The following is a 17,060-nucleotide window of genomic DNA, read 5'->3' as shown; positions in this document are numbered from 1 at the left end:
TGAACAGAAATTCTAATTTTTCAAAATTATTTTAGAACAGTTTCAGATTTACGGGAAAGTTGCAAAGACAGTACAGACAGTTCCTGTGTACACCATACCCAGTTTTTCCGAATGCTAACATCTTATATTACTGTGGTACATAGGTTACATTGATGAAACAGTATTGATACTTTATTATCAATGAAATTCCTTACATTATTGGGATATTCTTGGTTTTTACCCAGTGCCCTTTTCTATTCCAGGATCCCATCCAGGACACCACATGACATTCAGTTGTCTTGCTTCTTTAGGCTCCTCCTGGCTGTGAGTTTCTCATACTTTCTTTGTTTTTTTTTTTTTCATGACCTCAACAGTTTTGAGGAGTTCTGGTCATCATTTTGTAGAATGTCCCTCAATTGGGATTTGTCTCACGGGTTTCTCATGATTAGACTGAGGTTTCGGGTCTTTGGGAGGAAGACCATGGAGACAAAGTGCCATTTTCATCACATCATATAAGGGTGCGTACTATCGACATGGCTTATCACTGTTGACCTTGTTGGTGATGACCTTGGTCACCTGGCTGAGGTAGTGCATCAGATTTCTCTGCTGTAAGGTCACCCTCCTCCCCAGGCTGTCACTCTTTGGAAGAAAGTCATTACATACAGACACTTATGGAGGAGGAAGTGCTTTCCCTCCGCGAGAGGGGAATGTGCACACAAGCTATTGGAATTCTCCATGGAGACTTGTCTATTCTCCCCATTTATTTATTTATCCAGTCATTTCTTTATGCCAGTATAGACTCATGGGTATTTATCCTATACTTTGGGTTATACTCAAATACTGTTCTATTTATTATATTGCTCAAACTCTCCTGGTTTTGGCTATTGGGGGCTCTCAGTTGTTTCCTGGGCTCCTTTGACACACCCCATCGTTGCGTTTTTTTTTTTTTTGAACATTTACTAGTTTTCTGGCACTATGAGATGCTCCAGGCTCATCTTGTATATTTCTTGGCCAGGCCTAGAATCATTCATTTCTCCAAGGAGCCTTGGTGCCGTTATTAGACAATGAGATTAGAAATCAACAACTGTGCACTAGGTGTGCTGGTTGCTACTGGGGTGTTGTTACTTCTAGGTGCTCTCAGCTGACAGAGCAAGGAGGACTGTGTGCATATGCTAACCTGTGTATGTACACACATCTACGAATATTTCCATAGGTAGTCGTTTGTATCTCCACTAAGCTACCCATGAGGTCTTACTGTGTCTCCACATCTGGTCCATCACCACATGGATCATTCTAGCTCCCGCCCTGTGTTTCTCTGTAAATGTCCTCTCCAACAGTGAGAACCCTGCTCCCAGGGTCCACTCTCCATTTACTTAATTGTTAAATTCTGGTGCACATGCTGAGTGGTGTCAGAATTGTGAACCTGTACCTCATGAGGAGAAAACTTTGTCCACTAGGGTATAAAGTTCGTGTGCTTTCTCTTGCCAATAGCCGTACAGACTCCACCCGTTTCCGAGTTCACTTAGATCAGCACCTTTACAATCCACTCCCCCTCCAGTGATGTCGTGGTTCATCACGCTTGCAGTACAGTTAGATTGTTTGCCACCTCCTGCATTCCATCCCGAAATCTCCAAACCTCCAAAATGATTCCTTAAAAACTTGCATTGAAATGAACTCCCTGTGTGGTGAGTTCCGTGGTGCTAACACGTCCTGTGTCCACCAGTACAGCATCACACGGAGGAGTCTCACTCCCCACATCCGCTGAGCTTCGCTTATTAAACCTGCCTCCCTTCAGCTGACCCCCGGCAACTGACCTTTTTCCTGCCTCCATGGTTGTGGCTTTTCCAGACTATCGTATAGTCGGCAGCACACAGCACGGAGCCTTTCAGATTCGTGTCTTTTATTAGCAATATGGGTTTCAGGTTCTTCCCTGTCTTTTTGTGGCTTGATAACTCATTTCTTTTTAGCGCTGAATAACATTTAATTGTAAGGATTTGCCACAGTTTGTTTATCCATTCACCAGCTGAAGGGTACTTTGGTTGTTGCCAGTTTTTGGTGATTATCAATAAAGCTGCTATAATCATTCATGTGTAGATTTTTGTGTGTTTTCAAATCAGTTGGTTAAATACCTGGGAGTATGATTGCTAGATACTGTGGCAAGACTATGTTTAGCTGTTTTAAGAAACTGCCAAATCATCTTCCAAAGTGGCTGCATCATTTTGCTTTCCTAGTAGCAATGAATAAGAGTTTCCGCATCCTTTTCAGCATTTGATATTGTCGGGTTTTTGGATTTTAGCCATTCTTATAGGTGTGTAGTGGTATATCATTGTTGTTTTAATATGCAATTTTCTAGCAGCAAATTATGTGGTCGATCTTTTCATACGCTTATTTTCCATCTGTGTATCTTTGGTGAGGTGTTTAACATCTTAATTTTAACTGAGTCAAAATTTTCAACATTTTCTTTTATGATGCACATTCTTTTTAAGGAAATTCCTGGCTACTCTGAGGTCAGAATAATATTCATCCATAATCCATGGAAATGTTTTGAAGGATTTCTTTCCTTTTTTTACTTTCCTCTATTTTTCTATAGTTTTATTGAGGCGAAATTCACATTACATAAAATGAACCATTTGAAGTACACAATTCAGAGGTATTTAGTATATTCACAGTGTTGTGCAATTGTCATTTCTATCCGGTTTTAGGACATTTCATCATCCCGAAAGAAAACCCTGTACCCATTAAGCAGTTACTCCCCCGTCTTCCTTTCTCCCTCCCCAGCACCTGGCAACCACCAGTTTGCTCTCTGTGGATTTACCTATCCTAGATATATCATATAAATGGAATTATACAATATGTAGCATACTGTGTCTGACTTCTTTCATTTGGCATAATGTTTTCAAGGTTCATCTACCTTATAGCATATATCTGTCCTTCATTCCTTTCTATGACTGAATAGTATTCTATTGTATGGATAGGCCACATTTTATTTCTCCATTTATCTGTTGATAGACACTAGCCTTGTTTCTGCCTTTTGGCTACTGTGAATGGTGCTGCTGTGCGCATTCATGCACAAGTATTTGTGTGCCACTTCTCAGTCCTCTCGCATATCTACCTAGGAGTGGAATTGTTGGGTCATGTGGTAAGCCTCTGTTTAACTTTTTGAGGAACTGTTAAACTGTTTTCCACAGAGGCTGCACCATTTTACATTCCTACCAGCAATGTACAGGGTTCCAATGTCTCCATATTCTCACCAATACTTGTTATTTCCCATTTTTAGAAAAGTTATAGCCAACCTAGTGGGTATGAAGTGATATCTCACTGTGGTTTTGATTTGCTTTTCCCTAATGACTGACATGGAACATCTTTTCCTGTGCTTGTCGGCCATTTGTATATCTTCTTTGAAGAAGTGTCTCTTTAGATCCTTTGCCCATTTTTAAATTGGATTGTTTGTCTTTTAGTTGTCGAGTTGTAAGAGTTCTTTGTATGTTCTGGATACTAGACCCTTACCAGGTATGTGATTTTCAAGTACTTTATCCCATTTTGTGAGTTATCTTTTCAATTTCTTGATAGTGTTCTTCAATGCACAGAAATTTTTAATTTTTATGAACTCCAATTCATCTATTTTTTTCTTTGTTTTTGTTGCTGTTGCTTTTGGTGTTGTGTCTAAGAATCCTTTGGCAAATCCAAGGTCATGAAGATTTACTCCTATGTTTTCTTTTAAGAGTTTTATAGTTTTAACTCTCAAATTTATATCATTGACCCATTTTGAGTTAGTGCTTGTGTATGGTGTGAGGTAGGGGTCCAACACCATTCTTCTGCAGGTGAGCATCTAGTGGTTCCAGCACCATCTGTTGAAGAGACTGATCTTTCCCCATTGAATGGACTTTGGCACCCTTGTGGGAAATCAATTGGCCGCAGATGTATGGATTTATTTATTAACTCTCAATTCTATTCCATCGATCTGTATGTCTATCCTTATGCCAGTACCACACTGTTTTGATTACTATAGGCTTGTAGCAAGTTTTCAAATCAGGAGGTGTGAATCCTACAACCCTTTTCTTTCTTTAGATTGTTTTCACTATTCTGGGCCCATCACTATTGCATATTAATTTAAGGATCAGCTTTTCCGATTTTGCAAAAATGGCCATTGGAATTGTGATAGGGATTGCATTGAGTCTGTGAATCACTTTGGGTAATATCGCCATGTTAACAATATTAAGTTGTCTAATCCATGAACACAGGATATCTTTCCATTTATTTAGGTCTTGATTAATTTTTTTCCATAATGTTTTGTAGTTTTCAGGGTACAAGTGTTTTCCCTCTTTGGTTAAATTTATTCCTAGATATTTTATTCTTTTTGATGCTATTGTAAATGGAATTGTTTTCTTAATTTTTGTCTAGAATTGTTTGTTGCTAGCATATTCAGAAACACAATTGGTTCTGTGTGTTGATCTTGCTCTCTGAAACTTTGCTGAATTCATTTATTAGTTCTAGTAATTTTTTTCGTATGGGTCCTTTGGGATTTTGTATATAAAGGATCGTGCCATCTGGGAATAAAGATAATTTTATTTCTTCCTTTCTAATTTGGATGCCTTTATTTTTTTTCCTGCATAATTGCTCTGGCCAGAACTTACAGTACATGTTGAACAGCAGTGTGAAAGCTGGCATTCTCATCCTGCTGCTGTTCTTAGCAGGAAGGCTTTCAGTCTTTTACCATCTGGGATGATGCTAAATGTGGGTTTTCATAAATGCTCTTTATCATGTTGAAGAAGTTTCTTTCTATATCTAGTTTCCTGAGTGTTTTTATCATGAAAGGATGTTGAATTTTGTCAAATGGTTTTCCTATGTTAATTGAGTTGTTTCCTCCCCTTCATTCTATTAATGTTTGATTTTGTATTTTGAATAACCCTTGCATTCCAGGGATAAATCCAACTAGCCATGGTATATAATTCTTTTAATATATCATTAGATTCAGTTTTCTAGTATTTTGTTGAGGATTTTTGCATCTATATTTGTAGATATAGGTCTGTAGTTTTCTTTTCTCGCTGTGTTTTTGTCTGGGCTTCTTATCAGGTAATGCTGACCTCATAGAACGCATTATGAAATGTTCTACTCATTCTATTTTCTGCAAGATTTTGAGAAGGATTGATACCGATTTTTCTTTAATCATTTGTCAGAATTTGTTAGTGAAGCTATCTGGTCCTGGGCTTTTCTCTGTTGGGAGGTTTGCGATTACTGATTCAATTTCTTTTTCTCAGAGGTCTGTTCAGATTTTCTATTTCTTCTTGAGTCAATTTTGGCATTCGTGCATCTAGGAGTTTGTGCATCTCATCTATATAATCTAATTTGTTGGCATAGCATTGTTCACAGTATTCTCTTATAATCTTTTTATTTCTGTAAGATCAATAGTAATATCCTCGTTTTCATTTCTGATTCCATTATTTGTATCTCTCCTTTTTCTTGGCCAGTCTACCTAAAGGTTTGTCAATTTTGTTGATCTTTTTGAAGAACCAACTTTTGGTTTTGTTGATTCCCTCTACCGTTTCTTGGTTCCCTATTTAATTTGTCTCTGCTCTAATTGTATTATTCTTCCCTTCTACTGGCTTTGAGTTCAGTTTGCTCTTATTTTCTAGTTTCTTAAGGTGTTTTTATTTTATTGGCTTGAGATTTTTCTTCTTTTAAAAATGTAGGCATTTACGCTTATATATTTCCCTTAATGCACACTGCTTTTCCTGCACTCCATAAGTTGGTATGTTGTGTTTTCATTTTCTAAGGCTTCCATCTTTCATAAAAAAATTTATATCTGGAGTTTGTTATTGTGCATGGTTTGAGTTAAGCATCCGTTTCACATCAATTCTCCGTTATTTGAACGGTGCTTTCCTTTCCCAGGTAGCTGCTCTGCCGCCTCTGTTCTCTAAATAGTCAGCTCTGTTTCCCAAAGTTCTGCTTTAGAGATAGTGCTCATGAATGAGCACTTGAGTGCGAACTCCTTTTACATAGACGCACGTCTTTAGTCACTAATTCTAATCAGCTTTGATCTTTAGTTTTTCACTGCTTGAAAAACTTGTGGTTTTCCCAAACTGAGGTTTCTTGGTGATAAGTTTCTGACATCTTCTCCACCAGTCCGAGCCCTGCTGATCCCACAGTTTGTCTTTAATATACCACTGTTTGCAAAGACGGTGGGCCTCCTCCTGCTGGCTGCAGGGCACTCCCCGTCCTGCTCCCTCTGTCCTTTCCTACTTTATCCCTGCCTGGACGTCTCAGGGAAGGGGCTGGGCTCGGGGAGGGGAGGCCCAGGGCCATCCAGCCTGGAAGAAGCCAGGCGCTGTGCTCCCAGCCGTTGCTGTTGCTCTTTCAGCTGTGCAGCGTCCCGAGGGAGACACCTTGCTACAGGCAGCTGGAGGCTACAGGATGCCCTTCAACTCTCTGAGGTTCTCAGGTAAGGGGTCAGCAAGGAAGCTGGGCTGGGCCAGAGGGTAGTTCTGCCAGGACTGGACTCCCAAACTGAGGAGAAAGCTGGGTGTGGGGCAACCACGTCCCTGGGGTCCCAGGGGTCTCAGGTGAGAGTCAGGGCACCAGAGTCTAGGTGTGCCCTGGGGCGAGATGGAACCAGGCAGGTGGCCCTGGGCCTGGCCCAGCCCTGAGCCTGCCATCAGCGGGGAGGCCCTGAAGGCAGGCCTGGGAGGCACTCGGTCAGGGCTGGTGGTCAGAGCCACCAGCACCGAGGACAGCGTCTCCCTGCTGGGGCCCTGGGTCACCAGGAGGGGGCCAGTTCAGGCATGAACCAATTCGTCAAGATGTGCACATTGCGCTCGCCCTCACACACAGATACGCACACATCTGATCCCGGACTCACAAGGACACTGACACAGACACACATGGACGCGGAAACACAGCTGCACACACAGAGATAACATCTTTATAGCCAGCGACACGCTGGACCCAGATGCAGCTACAGATGGACAATCTCACACGCAGACGGGTCCAATTCACTGCAAGTCACTGCACTTAAAATGAATTTCCTGAACCACACGCGTACACAAACACGCCTCTGATGATATTTGCCTAAACTAGATGAATACCAACTACTTTAGTGATCAATTTACCCAGTGACTAAGAATCTAAAATACACATTTTAGAATGATAGTGGCACAAGTTATGGTCTGGTTTCAGCACACTTTGAGTTTGAAAAATCACATTGTGTTTTCCTCCTATTTTGCCTACTTTAGGGAGTTTTGAGGGATTTAGTCCATTTACAAAGGGCAAGTTCTGCCTAAAGTTTACGCATCCGGCAAATGTGTTCCAAAGAAACCTGTCATGGTGGCTAGGCACCGATAGTATTTCTGGCATCTTTTTAACAGGCATTTCCCAGTTTTATCCACCCTTGAGTATTTCAGGGATTTGGGTCCTCTGGTTTGATCTCTGCACTTTAGTGACCGGCTGTGTGTTCGCGGTGCATCAAGAGAACCCGTCAGCACTCTCCCTTCAGGGTCTCCCCTTCCCGCTGCGCCTGGCTGTGCCTTTCAGATGCTCACCCCGGGCTCACTGGGCACCACAGCGCTTGCTCCTTTCGGAGAAGGATTGCAGATTTGATGGTGAGAACAAGAGGGTGTGATGGAGATGACAGAACATGGTTTTCATCAGTCAGCTTTCTCAAGATGTCAAAATTGGAAAGGAATACTGTGCTGCAGAAACTTTCAGAGGGCAAATGGTGATATCATTATGTTTGACCCAGAAATTCCACGTCTCACGCTGCTTCACAAGGAGACACGTACAAACATCTTCGCAACACCTGTTTGTAATCAGACAGATTGGAGGCAGCCTGAACACTGGCCAATGGGATCCAAGTGGAGAGGCGCTGGCCTTGGTGGGGCCGATGCGTGCAGAGAAAGTCGGCATGTAGGACCTGGAAGCGCATTCCTAGGGTGCCAAGGAAAGAGACAGGCATGTCCTAGGATACTGTGAGCACGTTGGTGTTAAAACTAAACACATCTACAGAAAACTTTGGAAAAGGTTTGCACCAAACTGTTCTAAGGGGGCGACCTCTGAGTGGGTCGTAGGACTTCCACTCTTCATATACTTCTGTATGGTTAGATTTTCCCACAGAGAGTGTATATTTATGCGTTACTTAAAAAATAAACCAAACACTCATGACGTAATATGGAATCATGAAACACCAAGTATGACACAGAAGTGTTTTTTGCATGACTGCTTAAAAGTAGATAATTTCATCACAGCTGTCAGTCATAATGAAAGCATTGCTCCATTTTGTCTCCAACTGTTCCTTAAAGCACATTCAGACAGGAAAGCTATTTCCAAGTTGTTGACTTTTCTGACAGCTCTCAGACAGCATAAGTCCACTGTCACTTCTAGCCACGGAACACAGACTGCCCCTGGAATCAGGGTGTCTGGACAAGACACTCCCCAGACGCCCCCTCCACTGGCTCCGCCCCTGGAATCAGGGTGTCTGGACAGGATGCTCCCCAGACGCCTCCTCCACTGGCTCTGCCGCATCTGTCTGTGGTCAGCAGAAGATGTCGACGTCACAATCCCCAGAACCTGTGAAGATGTCACATTGCATGGAAAAGGGGAACGGAAGTTGCAGATGGCATTAAGGCTGCCAAAACAGCGAGGTCATCTGGATCATCTGAGTGGGTCCAACATCGTCACAGAGGTGGGAGAAGGAGGAGGAGGGACAGTCAGAGGAGGTGTGTCTGAGATGTGGGGTCAGGGATATACTGCATGGCTGGCTGTGGAGAAGGAGGACAGGGCCACCAGCTGATGGATGCAGGCACCTCTAGAAACTGGAAGAGGCAAGAAAATGGATTCTCCCCTGGAGCCTCAGAAGGAACCAGCCCCCCCTGCCCCACACACACCTGGGTCTAGTGCAGGGAGAAGGGTATGGAGCTTCTAACCTGCACGTAGTGTGATAAATGTGTGCTGTTCTAGGCCACTGAGTGTGTGGTGATTGGCTCCTGCAGCCACAGGAAACTCACACTGTCTGATGTCTTCCCCAACAGGGAGCTGCTCTGGGCCCCTTGGAGGGAGGGGAGGGATGGGAGAAGGGGGGCCCTTGGAGGGAGGGGGAAGGATTGGGGAGGGGCGACCTGGGAACTGCTCTAGGGCCCTTGGATGGAAGGGAGGGTTGGGGTAAGGGGGGCCCCTTGGAGGGAGGGGGAAGGATGGCGGAGGGGGGCCCTGGGAGCTGTTCTGGGCCTCTTGGAGGGAGGGGGCCCTGGGAGCTAGATTTGCACAACTGGGGCCTGGCAGGGGGACGTGACCCTCCTGGGCCGTTTCCTGGTCTTCCCGGGCTCTGTTGTGGACCCCTTCCTGCAGCCCTGCAATGCCATGAAGTGCATCCACCCACAGCCACTGTCCTCCCAGGTGGTCCTGGCGCCCCAGTGGCTAGATCTGGCCCAGAGGAGCTACCGCCTCCCTTTCCTGGTGAACTCCAGGGCACTGCAGATCCTTGGGCAGCCGTGCCTCTTTCCCTGTCAGCCACCCTGAGGCCGCTCAGGGACCCAGGAGTAGGCACGGCCCTCCTTGCGCCCCAACTCCGGGGCTCCCACCGAAGAAGCCGCTCTTGGCTTGAAGGAAGCTTGTCACAGAGCTCCTCCCTCTCCAGAGGAATGTCTGCACAAATCCTCCCCTCGGGGCTCTTTCTCAGCCCTAACCAAGGCCACAGCCGGGCTAGAGGCCCAGACTCACAGACTTGGTTCTCGGACACCATTTAGAAACTGCATTTCTTCTGGTGCCTCATTTTGGTGCCATCTCAGTGTCTCAGATGGAATGGAGTTAGGACAAGTCCCATTTTAACACCATGTGGATATTTTCATTCTGCTTTTTAAAAAACATTGCTGCAAGGCATTTACTTCTACGATTACAGGTCACAAGAACAGAAACCGCTTTACTCGTGAGCCCCCAGCATCCCACCGCACATCATCACATTCATTCCGGGCAGGGGGAGTCGGGAGAGACCATCAACCCCAACATGGAGAAAGAGGGAGTCTGAGAGGGGATGGCCTGCTCAGGCCGGTGGCTGGTCAGCAGCCCACAGGGAGCCAGGCCTGCAGAGGAGCTGGGTGGTACCCAGCTCACCATCCTGCTCCTCCTTTCCGGGGCCGAGCCCCCTGGGCCTCATCACCTCTTGGGTGGTCTTGTCAGTGGGAAATTATGGATTTGACCTGCCCTTCATTATCATATGGAAATTATCAGGAGTGTGGAAAACACTTTTGGTTCACATACATATGTAGGAGCATTAGTTACAGTAGGACGAGCTGGAGATCCAACCGTCCAATGTGGAGAGGCTGAGGGAAGTCACTCAGAGAGCCTGTGAACTCGGTGAACGCCGGGTGTGTGGCACTAAATAGCGTAGATCTTGTGTGAAGAGCTCTTGTCACACAAAAGGAGGGGACTGTTGTGGTGATGGTGAAGTTTGTGGTGACCGTTTCATGAGTGTTTACTTACTTTCAAGCTCATCAAGGTGTGTGCATTAAATGTGTACACTTTTTTGTGTGTTGGCCAATCTCAATTAAGAATAAAAAGAAACAAGAGCTTAGAAGTGCGTCCATGGCATGAGCCCTGAAGGTCGACATGAATGGAGGACGTGACACACCACATCTCCACACTGAGCTGTGCTTTCAAAAACTTTCCTTCTATTTGTATATCTTCCAGATTCCTAGAGAGTTATATTTGGGAAAACAGGGTTTGAAGCACACAGAAAGCAGCCCTGTGTTTTCACAGACAAGCCCTGCGGCGGGTGCTAATTGACGAGGCCATGCTCCTGCCTCAGGGGAACTCCTGCACCAACTTTTAATGAGCTCCCAGTGAGGGCAGCCCAGACACCTGTGTGGCCGTGGCTCTGCAGTGGCCCTGGAGTCCCCAGTGTGGTGTGACAGTTGAGGTCAGAGCATGCTGTCTGGGGTCACCCTCTTCCTGGCTGCCATGGTGCCCCTCGTCCCCGGGGCCTCGTCAGGACCTGCTCTGGCTGCCAGCCACTCCCAACGCGCTAATGGGGGAAACAGGCTGAGGGTGGGGGGTCACACTCCCACCACTTCCCAGGACCCCCACCCCAGGCGGCGGAGTCCCTGCCACCCAGGCCCAGGCCCCATGTGACTGTGCGCAGCCCCACCCATGGCCATGAGCCCAACTCCACGTCCCCGAGCGGGCCCCACAGGTGTGCTCTGGAGCCCCTGGGCCGATGCTCACAGAGCCCAGAGGATGGGCTCTCGAATAAAGCCACCTGGCTGACAGCAGTTCCTCCCGTTTGTCACAGCTTCCTCCTGTCCACACTGGGCTGGGAGGGTCCCCACCTAGGGGAGCAGCCCAGGGGGCACCAGGAAGGAAACAGCCGCAGGCTCAGCTCTTGCTGGAGCAGCATTTCTGGAAGACTTGAGCAGGGTGAGAATGGGGGCAGCCTATCAACCTGTGGGGGGCATCATCACCCTGTTTACAAGGGGTAAGTGAGGCACAGAGCACCTGCTGACAGCGCCAGCATGCAGTGGACAGCCAGATGGCGCTCTGGGGTGCTCTCACAGTGCAGGCTCGCGGTGCAGGACGCGACCCCTGGAGACAGGCCCGGCTTGGGGCAGGCACACTTGGGTTGTAGGTGAAAAGTGACCTCTAGGCACTGCCCGAGGGCAGGAGGCCCCACTCGGGATGCTGGGCGCTGCCCCAGGACCACCCTCGGGCCCCTCCCCACTCCCAGGGCCAGGATCTTGTCAGCTGTGTAATTGGCAAGACGGTCCTGGCAGGCCAGAGCCCGAGGGAGGCGGGTGGAGGGCAGGAGTAACCCGAGTGTTGGAGTGTTGGAGGGGCGCCCCCCCCCACCCCCCCCCCCCCCCCCCCCACAGGGCTCACCCTGCTGCTCCCTCTGTTGGTGGGCAGGCAGACCGGGAGCTGTCCAGGGTGGGGAATCCCCCTCCCTGCTCTGTATCAGATGCATTTGCTGCCTGGGCCGGGAGCTGCACAGCCAGTGGCCTGGGGTCTGGGCTCCTGGCCAGTGTGTTAGCCAAGGGCCAGTGGGGCTTGGTGAAGACGCTGCCCTGAGGGAGGTGGGGCGGCAGGTGCTGCATGGCCACCATTTGAGACAGGGACTCAGCCTGAGGAGCAACAGCAGAGGCGCCACCCGCTTCCTTCTCCTGAGGTGCGGCTGGGGCAGACTCTATGCCCCTGCCCTGGCATCTGCACCCAGCTGGGCCAGTGCTTGCCACTCCAAGCGACCAGTCAGGGTCACTGGGCAGAGCAGCCTTGCAGACCGGAGGCAAGGGCAGTGGTCTGAGGGACTGCACTCAGGTCCAGTGTTGCTGGACAGTCAGGCGCCTTGCTGGGCAACTGAAATCTGCCTCCTGTCCATTGCCGTGGACGTGCTGGAGCAGCAGAGGGTCCGGAGAGCCCTTGACCCCAACACCCGTTCCTCTTGCTGCGTCTCCAGGAGGTGGGCAGCAGACAGCAAGTGCTCAGTCAACGGGGGACCCTCATCAGCAAGTCAGAGAGTCAGCCAGCCAGAAGGTCATCCAGACCCCTTGGATGAGTGACCCTCAACCACACTGAGTCCCCACGAGCTGACCTGCATGTAGATTTCCCCATACCCCTCCCCCATGAAGAGCTGGGCACCTGGGGGGGGAATCCCACAATGACGGTGGGACCCCCTTTTAGTCCTGTCTTATCCTCTGAGCCTCAGGGGGGCCTTGCAAGATGGGGAGGATTCAGCAGGATCTGGGTGCTCTCATCACCCCCCCACACCACTGGCACTTGGGGGAGCAGGCCAGCCATCCTCATGTCCAGGGCAGGAAGGAACTGCTCATCAGCGGCAGCACCGGACGTTTGGGACAGAGAGGGCAGGCCGGGCCGAGGTTTCTTTTCCTTTGAGCCCTGCAGCCAAAATCTTCAACAGGGACAGTTTTCTAAAGGAGAGGCTTGTCCAGAGTCAGAGCTGAGAAAACAGTCCCCACCTTGGTCCGGACCCATCATCACAGGCAGGGCTGCTCCCCCTGCAGCACTGCTTCCCGTGGCTGCGCTCGGGGCGCCTGGAGGCCCGGTGCAGCCGGGGTGGGGTCCGTGCCCCCTGGCTTTCAGTAGAGGGGGCAGGAGCAACCGGCCTCGACGAGGCAGGGGAGGGTGGGGTATGACGGACGGACCCGGGACGGGATGCTTTGTTGAAAGGACAGCTCCTTCCAGGAGGGTCCACCGTGGCCCCCTCCTGGGGCCTGGGGGTTGGGGGTCACTGGCCTTGTCTGCGCTGCCGAGACCCCCTGGGGAGTTCTGCTTCTGTCTGAACGCTGGCTGCGGGGCTGGGCAGCCACAAGAGGCACCCCTCGCAGCTGGAGCAGGTGTCTTGCGGACGTGGCCATAGCGTGGGCTGTTTTGTTACTCACTGGGGCTGATAGACAGTTGCAGAGACTGCACTGTGGGGCTGGCAAGGGGATGCAGCCAAGGGACGCCTCAAGTCTGCTAGGAACAGGGGTGAGTGCTCCAGAGGGGCAGAGGGCTGGCCCAGGTAGTGTGTGTGCACGCACTGTGTGCAGAGGCCCGTGAGTGTGTATGCTGTGCCCACGTGTGAGTGTGCACAGGCGCGTGCGGTGTTGGCACGTGCGCACAGCAAGGGAGAGGAGGCGAGGATGGAAAACTGCGTGGGGTCGTGGGGGCCCCGGAGCGCGGTCTGCCTGAGCCGGTCCGGCGTCTGGACAATGTTCGGGCTTCGCCGGCCGGGCCCTTCCGACCTCACTGAGGCTGCTGGTTCTCGGCTCCATGTCCGTGGGATCGCCGTCCCCCTTGGTGCGGCCACCCCCTCAGACACTCATCGGGCGCCGTGGGCCCAGAGCAGCCAGCGCGAGGGTTGCAGGAAGGGACCAGGGAGGGTGTTGCTGAGCGGCTGAGCGCGGCTCCCACTACCCCCTCCCCTCGCGCCGCAGCCCCGCACTCTGGCGCCTACCTTCGGGCTGCCTGTCTTCCCTGTGGGCGCCGCCCTCGCGCCCCGCCCTGTCTTGTCCCCGTCCCCCCAGCACCACCCCCACCTCCAGCCTCTGTACAGAGACAGCTGTTTGCGATTTCCCATTGCGGGGTGGCGGAGGTGGGGGGAGGGACGCCTGTCTGCCTCAGTTCCCAGCTGACAAATATCCGGGGTGACAGCCCCACGGGCTACTTCTGGAGGTTGCCGTCCTGGGGGGGGGGGTTGCCGGGCATAGTGATAATGTTCTAGGAATCAACCTGGTTTGTTGTAGGAAAATGCTACAAATAGGGCCATACATAATTTCATTTGTGAAAACTCAACACTTTCTGTCCTCTTCCAGGCTTCTTGAGTCTGAAAATAAGCACCCCCCCCCCCCCCCCGCCCCCAGGTGACGAGCAACCGCTCGCCAGCGCTCTGAGCCGCTTCCCTTGTGGACCACTGTCCACTCGCTCCCACGGGGATGCTAGACCTGGCTGGGGTCCTGGGATTCTCGGACAAGGTGAGTAGACCCCAAAGGGAGTGGGGAAGGGCCGGCCCCTCCTTTCCTGAGCCCCCAGTGCGGGCCTCGGGTGGGAGGCCCCTCTTCCCGGCTGCTCCCACTCGGTGGTCTGTGTCTCCCAGGCTTCATGACTTGGGGCCGCGGCTGGAACCTCTCCGCGCAGGGGCCGTTTGTCCTGCTGGGCTTCCCGGGGCCGCGGGGACTGCACGTGGGGCTCTTCCTGCTCTTCCTGGTCCTGTATGTGCTCACGGTGGCCGGGAACCTGGCCATCATCTCCCTGGTCGGCGCGCACAGGCGCCTCCAGATGCCCATGTACTTCTTCCTCTGCAACCTCTCCTTCCTGGAGATCTGGTTCACCACGGCCTGCGTGCCCAAGGCCCTGGCCACCTTCGCCTGGCAGAGCGGAGCCATCTCCTTCGCCGGCTGCGCTGCGCAGATGTACTTCGTCTTCTCGCTGGGCTGCACCGAGTACTTCCTGCTGGCGGTGATGGCCTTCGACCGCTACCTGGCCATCTGCTTGCCGCTGCGCTATGGCGTCATCATGACGCCAGGCCTCTCTGCCCGCCTCGCCCTGGGTGCCTGGCTGTGTGGCTTCTCCACCATCGCTGTACCCACAGCCCTCATCACCCGCCTCTCCTTCTGTGGCTCACGCGTCATAAACCACTTCTGCGACATCGCACCCTGGATTGCGCTGGCTTGCAGCGACAGGCGGGTGGTGGAGCTGGTGTCCTTCGGCATCGCCCTCTGCGTCATCCTGGGCTCCTTCTTCATCACGCTCATCTCCTACACCTGCATCATCGCCACCATCGTCAGGATCCCCTCTGCCCAGGGCCGGCACAGGGCCTTCTCCACCTGCTCCTCCCACCTCACAGTGGTCCTCATCTGGTACGGCTCCACCATCTTCCTGCACGTGAGAACCTCGGTGGAGAGCTCACTGGACCTGACCAAGGCAGTCACGGTGCTCAACACCGTCGTCACCCCGGTGCTGAACCCCTTCATATACACCCTGAGGAACAAGGACGTCAAGGAGGCTCTGCGGAGGTGGGTGCAGGGAAATTGAGCTCCGAGCTGGCTCTGCGGGGCTTGGCCACCCGATTCTCCCGGCCAGGCCTCAGTTCTCGGCACCACTCTCTCTGCGTGGCTGGAAACGGTGCCTGATATCACTGTGTGGACGGGCGGCCCCCAGCCTGGCCCCGCGGAGTTTCCATTCTTCTACAGGCCTTGCCAAGCTGTACCCAGACCCTCAGCGTTCCAGACATGGATTCCGGAAGAGAAATGGGGACACATAGCCCCCAAGAAGCACCATACATACTGCAGACTCCCACAGCCCTCTGGGCCCCAGGCACTGGACAGCCCGTGAGCCCCAGACCTGGTGAGGTGTGGGCTGTCATACCCTTAGAACTCCTCCCCCGTCAACACCTCAGTGATGTATCCTGAGTGGTCCCTCACTGGAGGCAGGGGTCGTTGGTAGGGGGAGGTTAACCATGGAGGTGAGAACTCAGAGAAAGATGTGAGTAGATGTCTTTGAGGAAGCCTGGCAGTGTGTGGGGCTGTTTGGGGGCAGTGTGTGGGTTTGCCTCTGTTCGGGGGGCCTCGGAGCACACCCACCAGATCTCTCCCCCTCCAGGGGCCTGGACTGCAGAACCTGTGGTGTCAGAGGGAGGGACTTGGTGTGGCCTCTGAGTGGGTCCTGCCCGCACCATCTGAGGGGTCTGGAACTTCTGTGAGCAGCCTGGTCCGTCCTGACTGTCACGTTTATTCTCGGAGCAGCGCACGTGGCGTTAGAAGCGCAGGCTCCGAAGCTGGGTGTCTGGATCCAGCCTTCTGCCAGCACGACGCTGGAACCTCTGGTCTTCACTGGTCTGTACATGGGGATCGTGACCGTGCGGTCTTGAGGTCTCTGAGCATTGAGTGAGGTAACGCGTCTCCAGTGCTTAGCACAGGGCCTGACGGGAGCATGCGCTCCGGGCATGTTATTGTACTATTATTTTCATGCTCAGCGGATAAAATAGTGCACAGGCTGTCCCCTTGCCTCCCTCCTGTCACTTCACACAGCGGTCAGACAGAACCGATGGATGCCGTGTCCTCGGCCCAGTGTCCACCCTGATTGCCCAGCCACCAGGGACCTCGATAGAACTGGAGCCTCTCCTGCAACCTGGACCAAGAATGAGGGCGGCTGCCTGGACTTGGCAGGGCTGTGTGGCACTGAGTGAGTTTTGGTCACGAGTCAGCCAGGAGCTGTGGCCACCGTATCCATCCAGGTCTCCAGACCCAGCCCCACTTCTCACCCAGGGACAGACACGAGATAAGCCGATTAAGCCAGCCCAGTGTGGCAGTGGGCTGAACCCAGCACTGCCGTGCAGAGGGTCCGCAAGCCCAGCCTGCCTGGTGATGCTGGCCGTGCTCAAGAGGGGTCTGTGGGGCATCCTGGTGGGTTTTTGGAGCTCACTACAGCTGGAGCCTACAGGGTCCGGCCCCTCTGGTGGGTGTGCTGCCCCCTCAGTCTTGGCTCAAGCACCACGTCTTGAGTTCCTGGAAGAGCTGCCCTCACCAGCAGCCTTGCTGGCTCCCCTGTGCACTGTGAGGGTCTGACGCACGGGTCCTCATCACCCTGTCCCACTCTCTTCTCCA

General features: G+C 51.5%; 1 protein-coding gene across 1 annotated transcript; it reads left to right on the top strand.

Annotated features, from left to right (window-relative positions):
- Positions 1-13,598: 13,598 nt before the first annotated feature.
- On the top strand, positions 13,599-15,489 carry LOC106841097 (olfactory receptor 287-like). Its single transcript, XM_014856899.3, has 3 exons — positions 13,599-13,755; positions 14,319-14,429; positions 14,552-15,489. The coding sequence occupies exons 1-3, from the start codon at positions 13,599-13,601 to the stop codon at positions 15,487-15,489; spliced, it is 1,206 nt and encodes a 401-aa protein (XP_014712385.3).
- The last annotated feature ends 1,571 nt before the right edge of the window (positions 15,490-17,060 follow it).

This window comes from Equus asinus, chromosome 2 (assembly GCF_041296235.1).
Source record: "Equus asinus isolate D_3611 breed Donkey chromosome 2, EquAss-T2T_v2, whole genome shotgun sequence".
Taxonomy (NCBI): Eukaryota; Metazoa; Chordata; class Mammalia; order Perissodactyla; family Equidae; genus Equus; species Equus asinus.
This window is presented reverse-complemented; position numbering and strand designations above follow the sequence as displayed.